At 41.8% G+C, this 20,237-nt stretch overlaps 1 protein-coding gene across 1 annotated transcript in view; it reads right to left on the bottom strand.

Moving 5' to 3' along the window:
- Positions 1–20,237, bottom strand: part of LOC146626096 (RNA binding protein fox-1 homolog 3-like) — a 171,604-nt gene that overhangs the window by 11,071 nt on the left and 140,296 nt on the right. The window contains exons 6-10 of the mRNA XM_085361150.1: positions 20,007–20,060; positions 8,737–8,869; positions 7,165–7,204; positions 6,913–6,977; positions 225–303 (exon numbers count right to left, since the gene is read on the bottom strand). Coding sequence (XP_085217276.1) covers positions 225–303; positions 6,913–6,977; positions 7,165–7,204; positions 8,737–8,869; positions 20,007–20,060 — 371 coding nt within the window. The remainder of the gene's footprint in view (positions 1–224; positions 304–6,912; positions 6,978–7,164; positions 7,205–8,736; positions 8,870–20,006; positions 20,061–20,237) is intronic.

Genomic DNA, 20,237 nt, shown 5'->3' with positions numbered 1-20,237 from the left:
AAAGCTTTTGTTGGAGAGCTTCTGAAACTCTTAAACCTTCATGTGAGCTATTGATGTACTGGTTTATTTGTTCATATAAATATTCACATTTTTAACGATCTCCAATAATATGTATGGTGTCATACAGTGTATTTCAAAGACAGTGTGTGAATGTTGTATCAGTCTACTGTAATATTCTAGTATGGTGCAGTAATCAGCAGTGAGGAAACAGGGAGCAGACTTACCATAGTGCCCACACTGTATGTGGCTGCAGGACCAATGGTGTGGTGATAGGGGTCTGCGGTTGCATAGACTCTGCCGTAACTACATAAAAGGAAGTAGGAAGAATCAGCTTTTATTAAAATGCAGTATAAATGTACAGTTGCTTAAGCAACTGCTGCAAAACAAAGACTATAAACATATTTGAAAGATGGAAGGTGAAAAATGAAAGTTTGATATTAACAGTATTAGCTGGGACTCTATCCTATCTCTCATGCCCGCCACCACCTGGGACGTGCTTTGTTTGCTTGTTATTCTCCCTCATCTGTCAAAGTGTTGCTCTGATGCACTTGGTTTGTTAAAATGTGACAGGAAAAGTATCTGAGCTCAAAGACACAAGCCTCAGTATAGAACGGCGTGCACGACAGTCATAGACTGAAGCACTGCATGTGTGTGCTGATTAAAGTACTCAAAGAAAAATGCTAGACCTTATAAATACCCGTCTATTTACAACGGCAATAATAAGGAATGGGTTGCAGCTTTCACTTAGCTGCATTAAGGCAGTGCTGAATCGACTCGCCGGGCCAGGTGAAACCTGGAGTTCCAACTCTCACTGGTGTTATATTGTGTACCAGTCTTTTCTGATTGGGAATTCAGTCAGAAATATTGTTAGCATTCTCAGCTTCAACTGTCAAAGAGTAATTAATAATATATTATCATATCTTGGAGCCACTTATTTTAACTGAGATCTATAATCATTTTCACTAATCAATCACACTAAAGGCTGGCAGGCCATGTAATGAAAATTATGCTTCTCTCAAAACTGATGTTTTAAACAGGAGGGCAGCATTGGATTTGTTTGATCTCCAGCATGAACGGGAAGAAAGGCTACAGAAACATGTCTGTGTGGGTTCTCAGTCATCAAGGTCATCTAATCTACAGAGCTTGAACATACCAACTGGATTTCTTTCACCTCTCATCCAAGAGGCTTCTTCATTTCTAAAAACCAGGTATGTAACCCCAGGTGAAGGTTAAGTCAGGTAAGTCATCACATGAGCCAATGAAAAGAAGGTGTGGGTATATTACCATTACTGAGAGTTACAGTTGAAACCATTGTGAAACCTTGCCCCACCCAATCATGTGAACTGAGGTCTGGTTGTAGGCGCCAAATGCCTGAGAAGGGATCTTTAGACTGTGTTGACACTGCACCACACGTGGCTGATAGATGGTGCTGTAGGCCACCCCTTCTGTTCAAAGATGGGCGTTCATAGCAGACATGGATCTTTTACTCCTCTTTCAAACCTTCTTGCATCCTTCATCTCTGAAAGAGTGACTTTTGACCTTTGATTTTTCTGAGCACTTCTTGATGCACTGCACAGCAAACACTGTGTGGCTTAGATGATTTTGGCGGTTTTGGTTGAGGGTGTGGCTTAGTCTGAGGTGCACTGGGATGCTCAAATTCTCCTGAGTTTCTCTGACAAAGCAGTTACACAAGGAATGATGATGTTGTTCAGTTTGTCATTTCTCCCTGGTTGGTGTTTCTTTTACATCAGGGATGCAAATCTTTAGGTGACAGCCAAGCAGAAACCAATCAGAATCAGAATCAGAATCAGAATACTTTATTAATCCTGAAGAAAATTATGGGTTACAGCAGGCAGCACGCTACGGCGCAAGCACACTTTCAAAGGAACCTTCTGACCAAACTTTACACAAATATCACATTGGAAAGACAAGTCAGAGAAGGTAGGCTGATAGGAAAAAACAACGAAAATACATAACATGAGGTGAGAGGAGGAGAAAAAAACTCCACTCAGACTGAGCTCGTACTGGGAGAACAGAAAAAACACCCCAGCACAAAAAGCACATGACTGTCAATACACCACAGAAACACAAGACAAGCAACAGGGGCGGGTAAAGGTGAGAGAGAGCCGGTGTAGACAAGGCATCCGGTCCTGCAGCATTTCTGCGCTGGTCCAGTCGACCGCCATCTGCCGCGGGAGGGGACAGGCATAGAAGGCGTTTGGAAAGGGAGGGGGATGAGTGTGTATCAGTGTATGTGTTCAGTTCAGCTGAGACAGTGTCCTTCACCCTGCCGGGCTAAGTAAACAGTCTTCCAGCCAACCCAGGTGGCCTTGCATGGGGGAGGAACAGTCTAAGCACAGTCGTTATCAGGGTGTTGTTGTTCAGCTCCAGCCTTGAGACCACAGCTGGCGCTGAAGTGGTAGCTGCATGAAGTGATGATGGTTTTTACTTTAGTGCGAACAACTCATGTGAATTTCAAAGCTGTTGTTCGACACTGGTCTCTCAATCTGCCGTTGGAGAGCCGCGAGCTTCTCCACGATGTTATCCAATTTTCACTCAGCGGTCTTATTCTGAGTGTTCACGGCAGCCTCGAGCTTCTCCAAGATCTTATCCGTGCTGCGTTCAATGAGCCCATTCTGAGAACTCACGCCTCGTCCTATCGTTTCAATCCCAGCGGGCAGCCTTGTGGGGGTAGGAACAGCCGATTCCGCTTTCTTTAATCTTTGATAAGCCAGGGCCAAGCCAGCTCCGATCAGCAAGAACCCTGTTATCATGGTTCCGAACAGGTAGATATCTTCAATGTCCTTGATCGACATTTTTTATTGTTTTATGTAAAGCACTTTGGTATGCCCAAGGCTTTTAAATGTGCTCTATAAATAAAGATTGTTGTTGTTGTTGTTGTTGACAGTCCCGCCAGGCACACGACCCTCCAGTTCGTCCACCCGTCCATCGTGTATCCGGCAGGGAAAGTCCCTCCAGGACAGTCAGGCTCCCCCGATCCCCGGCTTCTCGTTGAGAAGCTGGTGTCAATTGCATTCAGGGACCAGTTGATCAAATCCATAATTCCTCTTTTAGGTTTTAGAGAACAGACTGTGAGAGAGTGTTCCAGGGAAAAGTAAAAAATAGACTAGACTAGACAAGAACACAAGAAGCTAAGCAGGGAAGATAAGGAAAGGGAGAGGAGAAAAGTGTGACCGCCTTCGCCAAGAGCCAGAAGTTGAAGGTCATAATTCTCTCTGTGAGGGAGAAGGTTTTAAGGATGGGGCTGAAGGTAAACCCCCCCAAGATGGGTATGTTGCAGGTTAGTGTTAAAATTTCCACAACAAGGGCCTTGATCACCCCACATCTGTGTTCCAGATGGTGGTGGGAGTCAAACAACAGGTACTGGTCTGTGTGTGGGTTTCCAGTAAACTTCAATGCTGAGGTTTCCATCCTCAGTGCGCACAGCACAGTCCAGAAACAGCAAACTTTTATCCTTTGTATCTTCCTTGGTGAACTGTATGTTTCTATCCACTGAGCTAACATGTTTGGTGAAAGGTTTTGATTCAGACTAAGGTGGCATCCATATATCTGTACCAGTGGCTGCGTGTTATCCTTTGGACAAAGCCAAGAGCTTTAGTTTCCATTTCCTCCATGTAAAGGTCGGCTGTAGAAACCATCGTTTCATTTAGAATATGTGGGATTGTGACTAATGGTTGGTGATAAGTTTTGATTTAGATCTGCTTTCCACAGATATAATCATTGAATTTGGAACATGCAAAGACAACAGGAAGAAGCTCTTTCTTGATCCATGGATCTCAGTCTGTGTACAAGAGGAGCAGGCGGTCGGAGCACCTGAAGGCACACAATTCAATTCAATTCAATTTTATTTATATAGCGCCAAATCACAACAAAAGTCGCCTCAAGGCGCTTCATAAAGCTCCAAGCCGGTACTGTGAGGCGTCACACGTACAGTAAGTGTGATGGGTTTCTGCACATCATAGTAGCTGAGAGTGGCTGGACTGGCTCTTTGTTAAAGCATTGAATGCATCTTGATGCTGCTTTAGCCAGCACCACTGAATGTCTTTGTGTGTTAGCTCATGAAATGGGGCTGAGAGGTCACTCTGGGAAAGAACTTTCCTAAAAAGTTGATCATCCCCAAGAAGCACCGGAGGGCTGTGACATTTTCTGGTATGAAAATCTCATTAATTGCTTTGGTCTTAGCTGGATCAGGCTTGAGGCCCTTGCTTGTGAATACATGGCCAACATAACAGACTTCCTCAAGTTGGAATTTGGACTTCAGTTGGACTTCCCTCACATGCTCGAGTTCCTTTCTGAGATACTGTTCATGCTTTCATATCTCTTCCACCAATGATTATGTCGTTGACCCATTTCACTACAAAGAATTACAGCGGGTATTCCTTGCCTGCAGAGTGGGTCAAAGTGTAGCTGTGCCAGCTGTTTGAATTTCCTCACCTCCATATGCCACCAGTTTGGTTTTCTGAGTCTTCTGTTTTGTTTCAGTCGGCGGGCATGACATTACATTTGACGGCAGCTCTATTGGTTTTTCATTGATATGCACAGTGGTGAATACGTCATTCCTATGCAGAAAACAGGGATTCCCAGTGTCTATATTGACCCCATTCACAAAGAACATTTCTTCATCACTGCTGGGCGCTTGCATCTCAACGCCACCTCCACAGTTGTTGCAGTTAGTTATTGCATGTGCAGGACTCTGTTCTGATCGTGTCGCACTTATTTTGTGATGAAACTATCCACCTTTGCTGTCGTTTGGGGCTGCTATTCGAATATTTAGCTCATTTCAATTGCTTTGCTTAAGGTTAAGTCACTGTCATGCAGTAGTTGCTTTCTCATGCTGCCATGAATATATCGTATTCTTGCTCGTACATGGGCGACTTCTTGGCAATGTTTCCATTAAACATCAATGATTCTGGTCTACAGAATCCTTCCACATGGTCATTGATGTTTAATAGCCTTTGCTACGATAGCTGAACAACGTTAGCTGCTTGCTTGCTATGTCTTTAAAGGGCTGAGAAAACGTTTAGCTTACCGCTTTGTTGGCAGCTTTTTAGCACATGACCAAACCACAACTTCTGACATCATGTTTGATGTTTAGTAAAAACGCTGGGTTTATGATTGCTTATAAGCTTTTACTGTGTATGACAGTGGCGACATTACGTGCAAGCAGCTCGACTCCAGGGGTGGGAACCCGGTCCTGTGATAGACATTCCCACTGCATGCACAGTGCACTATTCACGTCGAACAGGTATGGAAACCCTCATTATTAAACAACACTAGTCACGTTCTACAGGAATCATCAAACCTGAGGAAAAACACAGGATCCTGAACTCTAAGACATTAGGAGTAATCTAATTTTCAGTTCAGTTCAGTTTTATTTATACAGTGCCAAATCACAACAACAGTTCCCGAGACACACTTTATGTTGTAGGTAAAGATCCCACAATAATAAACAAATAAGCACGGTATATGAGATTTCAGAAAGTCTTGAAAATTGTGAGCCAAAAGCCAGTCCAAGTCCAGACCTTGGACCATTTGGTGTTGTCTCTGGCAGGACCTTAAGAGATCTGTGCTCGCAAGCAATGTTGTAAAAGAGAGATAAAGGCATCCAGAAAACCATAACCATAGAAGAAGAAACATGGTCTATGCTTAGTTTTTCACAGGGCTCCATAGAATTGACCCACTGGTGTCAAGACAACCATCTCACCCTCAACGTCGCAAAGACAAAGGAGTTGATAGTGGACTTCCGGAGGTGCAGAGAAGTACACACCCCCATCACCATCAACGGCGCTGCTGTGGAGAGAGTGAGAAGCTTCCGGTTCCTTGGTGTACACCTGGCTGAGGATCTTACGTGGTCAGTACACACAAACAAAACAGTGAAGAAGGCGCAGCAGCGCCTCTTCTTTCTCAGGAGACTGAAAAGATTCGGCATGAGCCCCCGCATCCTCAGGACCTTCTATCACTGTGCCATTGAGAGCATCCTCACTGGATGCATCACCACCTGGTATGGCAACAGCACCGCCTACAACCGCAAAGCTCTCCAGCGAGTAGTGCGGTGCTCTGAACGGATAATTGGAGGTGAGCTTCCCTCCCTCCAAGACATCTACAGGAAGCGGTGCCTGAGGAAAGCGGGGAGGATCATCAAGGACTCCAGTCACCCCAGCCATAAACTGTTCAGACTACTTCCATCAGGAAGGAGGTTCTGCAGCATCCGGTCCCGTACCAGCAGACTGAGAGACAGCTTCTTCCACCAGGCCATCAGACTGCTGAACACGTCATAGACACCTCAGCTTCACTACTGGAACTTCAACATTATGCACTCCATACTGTACAGTAATGCCACTGTTTTGCACATATTCAACTCTGTATATTTTTATATATTTTATTTATTGTTTACTCTATTTAATCTGTAAAATATGTGTATACACACACACACACACACACACACACACACACACACACACACACACACACACACACACACACACACACACACACACACACACACACACAGAAAAATATTTAGTATACACATCCAGAAATGCATATACTATTATATATTGTACATATATTTATTAGTTTCAGATGTAGCCATTCGTATATTTGCCTGTTTATGTTATTGTATTTTGCACAACTCTGTTGCTTGTGAAGCTCGCACACAAGAATTTCACTCACATGTGCTGTACCAATGTACCTGCACATGTGATGTGACAATAAAAGTGATTTGATTTGATTTGAATCGTATGAAAATGTTCTTTTTCATATGAGCATACAGATGATGGTATGAAAGCATACCAGATAAAGTAAGAAACAGGATAAGATGATGCGACCAGTTTTGTTCTGTGAGAACGTTTTTTCAAGAAGGCTTCAGACATGGAAGAGAAAATATCGTACCTGTCACTATAAGCAGCTGCAGCAGTACCAGCTGGCTGTGCATATCTGTAGGCTGCATATCCTCCCTGAAGAGAAACAGAACAATTTCAAATCGCTCTCATTACAGATTAGAAGAGATTATCTTCAAAATTCAACATCAAATCCAGACTACTGTCTTGGCCAGTTGGTCATTATTAGAAGAAATGCTTAAAAATCAATCTTGCAACTACACAGAAATGAAATATAAATGCATATCATTGGGCTTTGACTTACATATATTTCTGCCCCATAAAATCCATCCTGGTAGACCACACTGTTGACATAGAATATCAAATATTAAGCATATATTTAACATTGAAATATACAGAACTGACAGGGTGACGGGTTTTCATACTGAAAAATGTCCTAACTAAATGACATCATAGATGATCTGACAACATCTGGTAAACTGACATTAAAGGTAATTAGATTTCCTGATATTCTCCTCGAGTAAACAATACCTGCAAGGACTTCATTAGGATGACCGTACAGGACACGACCGCCTGTTGGGCTCTAAACAGCCTCATTTTGGTGGCATGGGTTACAAAGAGCCTTCTTTTGAGATTCCACTTTCTGATTGCTTCACATAACTTGTGCAGATATTCATCCTCTGAAAATCACATTACAGTACATCCCAAAGTTGATTACTGGATTCAAATAGGATGGAAGCCAATGAAGTCCATTGAACTTGTCAAATATGCATTGTTGTGATTAAACTTTGATGAAGAGATGTATGCACATCATCAACAACAATCACAGGGTTTGGATTAACTGAAGGCTGAAGTAATAAATGCATGAACTAGTTTTTCAGCGTCACTCAGAGGCAGGATATTTCTAAGTTAAGAGATGTTGCACAAATGGAAGAAAGCAGTCTTACATAAAGACCATCCTGGTCTTTATGTCTTTAAGACATTGTGCAGTGCAGCACAAGCAACACATCCTGGCCCCACAGATGTAGAAAGGGCACCCAGAGAGAAGGGCCCAGAACGCAGCACAAACCAGGCACCTTGGCCCACCCCCTAAGGCGCAAGAGGACCAGCCGCAAAAGGTGCCAACCTGAAGGCAGGGAGGACACCCCAGGACCGCAGCAGCCAGCACGATGCATGGAAAAGAGAAAAGAAGGAAAAGAGAAGGAGCCAGAGAGCCAACTTGGAAAGAACTGGCAGGATCTCTCTAGATCAACACATGAAGAAGAGTCCCCTTATCTCAACATAGCAAACAACATAGGTCCCACCCCAACATAGCATACCACCCCCCACAGAGATGCCAAGGATAGCAAACCGGGCCACACACAGCAAACCTTCTGGCCACCATGGACACCATGTGTCATCCTGAAGGAGTGGATTACCTCTACATGGTCCAGGTATCGCCTTATGCTCCCAGTATCGACACTGACCGAGCCAAATACAAACTAGTAAAAAACAGAAACGATGAGAAAGGAACAAATATCGAGGGCCTGCACCTGTAAAACCACTCCTGTTTGGGGATTAACAACCCACACTGGCAGAACTGACTCTGATTAAAACTACAATTTTTGGAGCAGTGCATGTACCACACAGCTTAAATTATTTATTCAGTGGATATGACCAGCCTGCACCATTCCTCTCCTGCTGCCTTCTTGACCTTTATTTCTTCTTATGACTCCTTTATTTTACACTATTAATTTATTATTTTTCTTCTTCAGTGCCTTCATGTCCTGAAACACACACAAAAACAGTCTAGCAATTTCCTGCTCTATTAGAAGGTGTTTTTGTTTTCCACTCCCTGTTATCACATCAATGTCTTTGTATGTTAGCAAAAACTCACGTTCCATAGGTGGGGATAGGTGGAGGTGGAGGTGCAGCACGGAACGTGTTGTAGATGGCGCGGCCCCTGCCTCTCAAATGAGCCCCTCTATAGGCAACAGCTGCTCCTGCACTGGGGTATGGAAAACCTGCCACTGACAAAGATACATAAAATCATAGACTCAGTCGGCTTCACTGAACACACAACCACTTTATTACATCCTGGATCTTGATCTGAAATATGGCATACAATTTGAACATCTTACAGTATTCCCTGAAAACCTTTTGTCGGATCAATAACATTTAAATTTAGCATAAAGGGGTACACAGTGAGGAATAAATGTCATTACTGAAGATGTCTTTTGGAAAAGTGCTGTAACGGATTTTAAGGGTGTAATTCCTCTGCTGTTAACTTCTTCAAGGCCACGTGCCAACACAGTACAGAGCAGCTACTAATCTACTTCCAGAAAGGTTGAATATCTCTATAATAGTTTTGCTTCCTCACTGTGTACGGCCCTGGACTTTGGCTCCTCTGCAGAAGAAAGCAAGAAATCAGAAATGCTTGTGTCCCCGGTAAAACTCACAAACACAGAACTTAAAGAGGAAATTGAATCTCACTAATTTAAAAGATGTTTATTTAGCCTAGAGAAAGAGTTTGCTGTTCTATAAAAAGCTTTTCATAAAGCTAACACATCTTACTATTCAGCCTTAACTGGAGAAAATAAGAACAAAGACTTAGAGGTCGGTTTAACCAAGTATTCCTTTAACCTTAAGTAGTAAAGACTTTCTGAACTACTTAAAAAATGAAGTTTTAACCATTAAAGAAAACTTTACTTATAAGAATCTCAAAGATGTATCATTACATAAAGCTAGTTTTAGTACTTTTGACATTTACTTTGACCCTCTCTGTGTCCATCAGACCTTATTTCTCAGACACTGTTCCGAGAAGTCCTACGATTTGTTAATGCTTTACTCTATATCTGCTAGTGGACTATGCACAACAAGCCAACCTTCCTTTTAGCTGGAAAATTCTCTGGTTAGAGTAGATGTAAAACAGCTGGCTGATCATCTGCAGATGTGTGTTTGTGAGGAGCGCTCACACTGCAAGGAGAAAAGGAGAGATGTAACATTTTCTACAGCTGCTTCACTACCACTTTATTTATTTAACTCTTTTTCTCCAATTGATCTTTCTGAGTTAACTTCACCAATTACTTCCTCCAAACCATCAACGTGACTTTTAGACCCCATTCCTACGAAGAGATCTGCTTCAATCTTAAACATTCAGTCCCTATTAATTGCCTACATACCACAGGCCTTTAAGGTGGCAGAAGATAAAGCGTTACTTAAAACTAAGGTTATTGTACTCGGCTCTAAAAATACTAGAAATGCAGTTTTTAACCAGACTCTTCCTCTGGATGGCATTACCTTGGTCTCCAGTAACACTGTGAGGAACCTTGGAGTCATTTTTGACCAGGACATGTCCTTCAACGCACATATTAAACAAATATGTAAGACTGCTTTCTTCCATGTGCGCAACATCTCTAAAGTCAGAAATATCCTGTCTCAGAGTGACGCTAGTTCATGCATTTATTACTTCCAGGCTGGACGACTGTAATTCATTATTATCAGGATGTCCTAAAAACTCCCTGAAAAGCCTTCAGCTAATCCAAAATGCTGCAGCAAGAGTCCTGACAGGGACTAGAAAGAGAGAGCAGATTTCTCCTGTTTTGGCTTCCTGTTAAATCCAGAACTCAAAATCCTGCTCCTCACATACAAGGTCTTAAATAATCAGGCCCCATCTTATCTTAATGACCTTGTAGTACCATATCACCCTATTAGAGCACTTCGCTCTCGCTCTGCAGGCCTACTTGTTGTTCCTAGAGTATTTAAAAGTAGAATGGGAGGCAGAGCCTTCAGTTTTCAGGCCCCTCTTCTGTGGAACCAGCTTCCAGTTTGGATTCAGGAGACAGACACTATCTCTACTTTCAAGATTAGGCTTCAAACTTTCCTTTTTGCTAAAGCATATAGTTAGGGCTGGACCAGGTGACCCTGGATCCTCCCTTAGTTATGCTGCAATAGACGTAGGCTGCCGGGGGATTCCCATGATGCATTGAGTTTTTCCTTTCCAGTCACCTTTCTCACTCACTATGTGTTAACAGACCTCTCTGCATTGAATCATATCTGTTATTAACCTCTGTCTCTCTTCCACAGCATGTCTTTATCCTGTCTTCCTTCTCCCACCCCAACAGGTTGCAGCAGATGATGCAAGATGTGAGTGGAGGTTGAAGGGCTTTTAAAAACTGCATTTTAGGTGGTATATTTGATGTCGTAAGCCCCGCCTCAGTACAAAGATGGTCGTTCACAGTGTATATAGATGCTTCTTTCACTCCATTTTCAAACCACCTTTAGATGCAGATGTACAGCCAAGTCTTGTCCTGATGAGGTGGCTCTTCGATGTTGTGCCATGTGTTTATGGAGTGGCTGTTTGGTTTCTCCAATGTGGAGGTGTAAGCACTCGTCAGTGCACTGCACCACATGCACTTTGTTGCTAAGTTTGTGTTTGAGAGTTTTGTCTTTTTATCTGAGGGTGTAGCTAGGTCTGAAGTGCACTGAGATGTTGTGCTTGGAGAAGACTCTCCTGATGCTTTTCTTTCCAAGATCCTTAGATTACAAATGTGAAGGAGTTCAAGATTGAGAGGATGCCTGTTTTGGGGATTCTCTTTTACAAAGTGCTAAAATATGTGTTAGGAAAGGGAAAGGGCCGAGGAAGTGACAATTCTGTAAGCCAGTGGATCTTTGTGTTTCCCACTTTCCCTTTAATATTAGTCCCCCTTTTGCCTTTTGTTTTATTTTTAATGTATTACAAAAACATCTGCAGAATCCATCAACTAAAGCACAAAGTGATTGTTTTTTTTATAAAAAGGTAAAGGATTGGACATGTGGGACAAATGTTATTAAAATTAATAAATAAAAGAAGCAGTGTGTGTAGTCCAGCAGAGTTAAGCACACACAGGCCCTTCAGCATACTCCATCATTTATCTGTGAGACCACAAGATGTCAGTGCAAACACACGGGATGCATTTATGGCTGCCACTATGACAACTGTATGAAGATACAGTGCTAGTCCATGATATATCTAACTGACATAAGCATAAATAGATACATAAAGTTGGAGAGTCTTGTCTAACCTTTTGGGCCAAAGGTGGAACAATTCACGGCTGAGACAAGAGTACTTAGAGTTTCTCTCTCTAAACTGAATTTATATGGAGAGCCATAAACTTTTTCTCAAAGTAATCTGGTAATTTACTGTACATAACATTAATGCAATTATCTTAACTTAGTCACAAATGTTACCCAACAGGTAGACAAATATAGTCTTGAACCAGGTAAGGTGGTGTGCAGTAAAGCTGAATTCAAACCTCGTGGTGTGCATCCGTAGGCGGGACCGCTTTGCTTTTAAACGGGGTTAATGCTTTCTGTAATTCTTCTGTGTTCTGTGGTTTCATTTCTTCTAGGCATTCATGTTGTATCCCTCACACACATATGAACTCAAGTGAGATCCCATTCATAAGCCACAGGGTTTGCTATGATGTGGACCACCCTCTGGAGCTATGACAGCTTCAACTCTTCTATGAAAAGAGTCGAGACTGTGTTTATGGGAATTTCTAATCATTTTTCCAGAAGTGCATTTCTGAGGTCAGACAGTGACGGTGGAGACGACGGCCTGGCAACCTTCATGCCAAAGGTCTATTAGGTTGTCCGGGTCAGTCAAGTTCTTCCATACTAAACTTGATCATCCATATCTCTATGGATGTTTTGTGTGCAGTCATGTTGGAAAAGGCCTAACACAACCTTATAAAAACAGTACCTTTGCATCATGACTGAAACTGGCACCACTGACTAACAAAGGGCCGTGAGGTCGGTTTCAGTTAGTCTTCAAGAAACTGAAGTACAGCTCCTTTTAGAAACTGGCCTGCTTTTAGATTTGGTGTCAGAGCTCTCTGGGAGCAGTTTTTGAAAAGCTTCTCTTTTAACCACTTCTCTTCGGCTGCAGTAACATCCTCCAGCTTATCTGAGAGACACCAAAAACCTTGCTGTTAGGCTCAGTTCTCTCTTCACCATGACAGACTGGTGCTCTGTGTCCACTGACCTAATTTTATCAATTTAAACGTTCTGTCATTGCTGGATGTCGTCACTAAGAGTGTTTGCATCTATGTTACTGTCCCAGAGACACAGTCAGTGTCTCTGGGACATCATATTTAGCATTTCCATTATTTCAGCCTCTTCTTTGGACTGCAGACTATTATTTAATTCTCTAGTCAGACTTTCTCCTTATTTCTTGTCTTAAAGGTGCAACATAGTCAACACTCTCTGTGCTTCACCTGGAGGAAAACATGTTTCCTTATATAGAGAAAAGGGTGGTGTAATATGCAGATTATATGGAGCTTCAAAACGATTGTTGGCTGTGAATTATCTCGACTTACTAACATACACAGGGTATACAAACACGACTGGTACACATGTTTGTCTGCTCTTCTGTATGCCAAAGTATTATAGAGCAGTGATGTCAAAGTCGTTTACATTGTGGGCCACATACAGCCCACTTTAGTGTAAAGATTTAATTCAGTTTAAGGAAAATATGCTGCTGTAGTAAATGCAGGAAATCTGTCAACACAAATAAATAAATATAAAATTACAGAAAACGTTCTGGTAGTTCACTCCCCATTAAAAGTCCTTCACCCCCTATAACGGTAAAACAAACTAGAAGCTTCTGTGGCAGATAGGAATGATTCCATTTTTACACTATGTTAGACCATTGCTGTTGTTTAGTTTTTATTTAATGATGTGATATGTAATACATGCAATGGTGGAGGTCTTTATCAACAGGAAATGTTGTAAAATTCACTTAAAATGTCTCTGCCGGGCCGATTCTGGGCCCCAGGCCTTGTGTTTGACACACCTGTTCTAGTCAAATGTGCGGACACCTGTCTGCAGCCCTTTATTTTAAGCCTATATAGTAAATAAATATATGAGTTGTAAAAGCATCCTCCTGGTCTCAGGCGTTGCTTCATAATGTTGGCCCATGTTTATTATTAAATGCTTTCTGCTTCAGTGTTGCCCTTAAGCTTTATAATTATTACTAGTTTGAATTTCCATCACCCCCAACTAGTCACAGCAGATGGCTGCACCTCCTCGAGCCTGGTTCTGCTGGAGGTTCTTCCCATGCTTGCTCACAGGAGGTCGTTCGATTGTTGGGGTTTTCTCTCTGTTGTTGTAGTTTCTTTATCTTATGATATAAAGCACCTCGAGGTGACTGTTGTTGTCATTTGATTCAAATCAGTTTTATATAAATAAAATTGACCTGAGTTGCATTGAATGTTTGGTTCCAGATGGATGTTTGAGTACCTGCCTGTGTGTTATTAGATTTGTAGATTTGTCAACAGAAGATTTACATTTCACTTCACCAACTATGCACCCAGGAGGGAGACTTCAAAGAAGTTTAAGAGGACAGAAGGTGTTGGATCTGTGTCCATGTTTGCAGTAGACTAGAATTAAGCTTCACTCTGGTTTCGTTGAGTTTTGGGCTCCTCTCTCTATGTCATGATTATTCGAGCACAGACTGCTAGTTTTGTATTTCCCAGTGTTTTTGTTTTTCTCTTGAGGTTATTCTTTCTTTTCCCAGACTTCCCTTTTTGACATTTTTTGTGACTTTGTGGTCTCTGCAGTTCGTAGGTATCTTCTGAGTCATTTCCTGTTTTACTTTGACAGTCGTCTCTTGTGTCTTGCTTTGAATTTTGCTTCCCCCAGTGATAGTTTCGATTCTCTACACATGTGCTGCGTTCTCCCATTCTGAATTCAGCCTGGATCCACTTCAGAACTAAAACCTACCTAACATACCTGTTAGACAGCTGTTAACTCAAAATGTTTATTATTTTTATTATTATTGTTGTTGTTTTACCAGGTTGTTATTTTTATCACTTGTGCATTTAGTCTATAGGTCTTTACCAGGTAGATGAACTGCAAATTTGGACATTTCCTTGATGGTTAGATTTTTCAGTCCTGGAAATTCTCACTGAAAAAAACAAATATATAAAAAATATCCTGTAATTGTTATTAGAGGAGATCTGATCTTTTTGTCCTTCTTCTGCTTATAGCTGCTTCAACTAGGGGCTGTGGTAGCAGCATCATCTGCCTTCATCTCTACCTCACTCTAGTGCAAGCATGCACGCCCTCCTTCACTACATCCATGAACCTTTTCAGTGACCATTCTCTTTGCTTCCTGACCGGCAGCATTTAAACTCCCCACTCCTGCCCATCGTTGTCCCATTGCCTCTAAACAGACAGAGGTGGGAGGTGGCCTTTCTCTAAATTTATTTAGCAGAACAAAATGCAAATGCAAATGTGTTCTGTTGATGAATGCATTTTACACAAAGATCAATTTAGACTTAAAAAACGAGTGCAGATCTGCAGAGCAATCTCTGCATAAACACTAGGGCTGCAACGATTCATCATGTATCCTGAAAAACTCGATTATAAAAAATCCCACATTTTTTTGCTGTGATGCTTCCTTTTTACACACGGCTCTGTAGTGCCGAGTGTTCACCACGTAAATTCGAGAATTTCTCTCACATTTGCAACTGACAACAGACTTGCAATAGAAACACAACTATGAATAAAAAGCATGCCAACATTAAGCTCATGTGGCCACAAGTTTTTTCAAAGAAAAGAGGTGGAGCCGTTACTGCGATGATCACATCATGTAAAGTGAAAGAAAACGTATTTCTATTCAATTTTTATTTATACAGCACCAAATCACAACAACAGTCGCCTCAAGGCACTTTATATTGTACAGTAGACCCTACAATAATACAGAGAAAAACCCAACAATCATGTGACCCCCTATGAACAAGCACTTTGGCGACAGTGGGAAGGAAAAATTCCCTTTTAACAGGAAGAAACCTCCAGCAGAACCAGGCTCAGGGAGGGGCGGGGCCATCTGCTGCAATCTACTGTAAAGACCTGCATTTTTTTCCTGTTTTGAATATTTATTATTCTCATTAATAATAATTTGTCATCTGATTTCTCAATCGAAAAATTAATAGAACACTCAATAGTTACTAAATGTATCGATAGTTGCAGCCCTAGGAAACACACAGTGAGGAGCACCTCCAATTTTGCTGTACATGGATAATAATAAAACTATTCTATTCTACTCTTTTATCACTTTAGAATTTCTTTTTTTAAATTTATCAAATGCCAGACAGTCATAAAGCACATAGGTACAGGTAGAAATGATAGTCTCTTCTTTTTCGTTTTTATAACATTCAATAAACATAAATAACATAGATGGCATGAATACCCCCCCACTCCCTCCCAATAATTTGAAGGTAAATATGTTACAGAAAGATGGATTAACCCATGCCTATTCAACTACGAAGTTAGTTGGGCCAGATTTTCAAACCGAGGAATTTATCTGGGCCAGATATTTTTTTTGAAGCCAGTAAGCAGCAGATCATGATCAATTTCAAACCCACACAACTGTACTGAAAAACAAGTTGTTTTTTTTATTCCTTTCCCCCTATAAATCTGGTGGTGACCTCTCACAAATGCACACCAAAAGGTCCATTTAAAAAAAAGGGAGCTATAACTAAACTATTTTTTGCACATTTGAAATAATAATAATAATAATAACAAAAAAACATTTTGATAATTCCCTTTCAAATTAAAATAAATATTTCGCTGACCACTCACTTTTCCTGCCATGGATGGAGCCCCATCGTTCACAAGTATACAGACACGCTTCATATCCAGACCATTTTCCTCAAAAAGAGCTGAAATCTTCTCAAACATTATTTCGCCAGCTGTGTGTCCCTCTAACGGTAGTAAACCGAACAATTTCCCATCCAAAAAACGGACATATACGCACAACTGTGCATTATCAGTTCTGTCTGTGATCTCCTGCTATAGACATTACATCAGTTTTCTTCAGGTCATCTAACAGCATTTCAAACTCGTCTGACGCCAGAACTTCAACTCTACGAATATTTGAACTGTCCTACAGGGGTACGTTTTTAATAGCAGATGTCACACTCACTTTTCACTGCATCCACCACGGCCAGCATGCAGTATTTCATTGTTTCAGAATCTGTGAAAGGCCTTTTCTTCTTCGCCAAGAAGCAAACACGAAGGGAAGATGCTGCAGCTCTCTCTTGGGCTGTACAGGACCCTCACCATGGTAGTACAACTCCGGTTGTAAGATTATTAAACTCGGTAAAATGAATAAGTATTTGTCAGTCCAGGCAGGGTTAAACCGACAGTTTTCATTGTCAATTTTGCGCTTTTGAAGTGAGAAAGACATGCTGTTGTCGCATCATATATTACGATGATTGTTTAATATGTTTACATCACGGTGCATTGTGGGTTAAATATTGCTAGGCTACTAGGAGTGTTGCATTCACAGTCTACACTACGCTGTAGGAATTTTTAATTTTTTTAAAATTAATTAATGAATTCATTTTTTGCGTTTTCTCTGTGTTTCTGCCAGGACCACAGGCAGGGCCACTCGCAGGTTGCTTCTGGGCCGCATTTGGCCCGCGGGCCGCCATTTGAATAGGCTTGGATTAACCCATACAAAAAAAGAGAAAAAAACCAAAAACCCCCCAAAACAAACAAAAACCAAAGAAAAAACCAAAAAAAAAATCAACAATAAAGTGCTAGCGCTCATCCTTGTAGATTAATATTAACATTAATCAACATTAGTTAATATTGCTATTAATGACTACTTGCTCCTCGGTTGAAGTAAATTAATAATGCTGGAGTATCTTAAACGAAGTCTTATGAGGTGGAGCAGCCCCTGCTGGCAATAGCAGGAGAATTTGTGCACGGTCATATGGTGGACTACAAAGAGATTTCTCGCGCTGGTAACTTTTCTAAGTATTTAAGTAACGGTTTCCAGTAAGTAAAAAATCTATCTGACGAGCCTCTGACTTAGACTTAGACTTAGTTCCTCCTACGCCGAGCGGCGCATCGGGCAGCTAGTGATCTCCATCGATGTTGGTCAGCAGCGACTGCTTCAGCTTCGTCCCAGGCAATGTCGACAGTTCTCAGATCGTCCATAAATGTTCGACGCCATGTGGTCTTTGGTCGGCCTTGCTTTCGCTTGCCAGTGCGTGGACGCCATGTCATGGCAATCTTAGCTGGGCGATGAGGGGGTAGGCGTAAAATATGTCCCGCAAAGCGAAAGCGCCTTTCTGCAACAACATCGGCTAATGGGCGGGTGCCTGCTCTTCGTAGGACCTCCTCATTTGTTATTCGGTCCCGGTAGGAAATTCTCAGGATTCGCCGCAAGCCATGTTGTTGAAGCACGTTCAGGTGTTGAATAATTGCACTTGTTGAGCGCCAGGTTTCACTAGCGTAAAGTGCAGTAGGGAAGACGATAGAGTTCAGTAGTCTGATCTTGACCCTTACATTCAGGGAGGTCGAGTTCCAAATAGGTTGGAGACGTCGCAGGACACCAACTGCCTTCCCTATTCTGGCGTCGACATCCCGATCAGAGACCCCGTCATTCGAGATGATGCTGCCAAGATATGTAAAATTCTCCACCTCTTCAGCACGTTGTTGGTTGATCATGACAGGAATGCGGGCATGTGCATAGTCAACTCGGAGTACCTTGGTTTTTTTGGCGCTGATTCTTAATCCAACTTTCGTTGCCTCCCTCTGCAGGGCCGCGGTCAACTTTTGGAGGTCTTCCTGAATCAAGCCCAGCAGGGCGATGTCATCTGAGGGAGAATTTTATCTTCTCCAGTTTTTGAAGTCCTAGGATGTCATGTAACCAGACTTTGATTAATGATGGCTGAGATGATTTACACAACAAATTCTTTAAGGGCAACAAGAGAAGCAAAGGCAATAAGGTTATTTTGGATAGCTGTGATACGAAGGTTATTTGGTGGTTTGCCAAAAATAGCAATATGTGGAGTCGGAGTTAAATTTATACCTCATATATCTGAAATTGTTTTGAAGAATTGATGCCAAAATTCAGACACACACTGTGGAACCATCCTTTCACCTACACGATGGCGTACAAAGATCCTGTGTGATGTACCAAAGATTTCAAATTTTGATTCATCAGTCCATAAAACCTTCTTGATGCATTCTCAATCATCCAGGAAAACAAATCTCCAAAAGTTGATTCTTTTCATCTGGACGTAGCGTTTTGTGGGAGAAACGTTTCGTCATCATCCAGGTGACGTCTTCAGTCTCAGCTGAGGAGGGCCTAAGGGTACATCTGTCACCATCTTACAATGCTGTGATTGCAGCCATTCCCCAGCTCTCTGTGAATGGGACTCATGGACATTGATCAGTGGTTGTTGATCAGTGGTCATGAGAATTTGCATAATTATGATTAAGGAACTGACCTCCCAGCCCATTGTTCCATCAGTGGGCTGGTTTCAGTCATTATGCACATGTCCTGTTTATAAGATTGGAACCTGCAGTCAGCTGAGACTGAAGACGTCACCTGGATGATGACGAACGTCCAGATGAACAGAAGCAACTTTTGGAGATCCATAAAACCTTCTTCCAGTCTTCAGTAGTCCATTGGTGGTGTTTCATGGCCCAGACAAGCCTCTTTGTCTTATTTTGACGTCTTAGAGATGGCTTTCTTGGTGCAGCTCGTCCTGTCAAACCTGAAGTTTTCTCTTCACAGCTGAAACTGAGACTTGCTCACTACGACCACTATTAAGCTGTGCTTGAAGCTGTTGTCCCGTGAGCCGCCATCACACAAGCTGTTAACTCTCAGAAACTTGTCCTCTGATTCAGTCGTGTCTTTGGGTCTGCAGACCTCAGTGCGCTCGATGGTGAAGGGAACTGTACTCACTGACACTTTGACTTTCTTTGCAGAAACCACATCACTACCTTTATACCATAAATGGAAAAACTGGGGTGTTCTAAAACATTTGACCGGTTGTGTATCTGAATCAAAAACAGCACGCTGCTAGCCAACCCTGGTTTATATATATGTTAGCCAAAACTTAAAGGAAGAGTGAAACACAGGTGCACACACACACACACCAGATTGCACATGCAAGATACAAAACACACCCAAACCAACACTAAGTGCAGCTAGGCATGCATATATGGACACAAAACTTTGTATTCTCTTTAGATTGGATTTAGCGGACAAGGTAGATGGTCACATATGCTATTCATTAAAAAAACACATAAGGAAGTACATTAAAAAAGGGTGGCTGGTGCTATATATGCTTGATCTCTGTGTGATTTTTTTTCTTTTACCTGCATAAAATTCAGGACCATATACGGCTCCAACCATTGGATTCAGCTTCCAGCCTGCACAGGAGACACACATGCAAGCAAAACCGCACACACAGGATAAACGTTAGCATTGCTGCATGAAGCTGCACCTCTCTGCGGCTATATAACAAACCTTTTCCTTTGAATCACTTTGCTCTTATCTTTTGCAAATGCATCATTAATTAGAAACAGAATCACAACCCTTTAATTGTC

Source organism: Diplotaxodon limnothrissa, linkage group LG8 (assembly GCF_057381915.1).
Source record: "Diplotaxodon limnothrissa isolate DT_005_m linkage group LG8, D_limnothrissa_male_GT1.1, whole genome shotgun sequence".
Taxonomy (NCBI): domain Eukaryota; kingdom Metazoa; phylum Chordata; class Actinopteri; order Cichliformes; family Cichlidae; genus Diplotaxodon; species Diplotaxodon limnothrissa.
The sequence above is the reverse complement of the archived record's forward strand: the minus strand, read 5'-3'. Positions and strand labels throughout refer to the sequence as shown.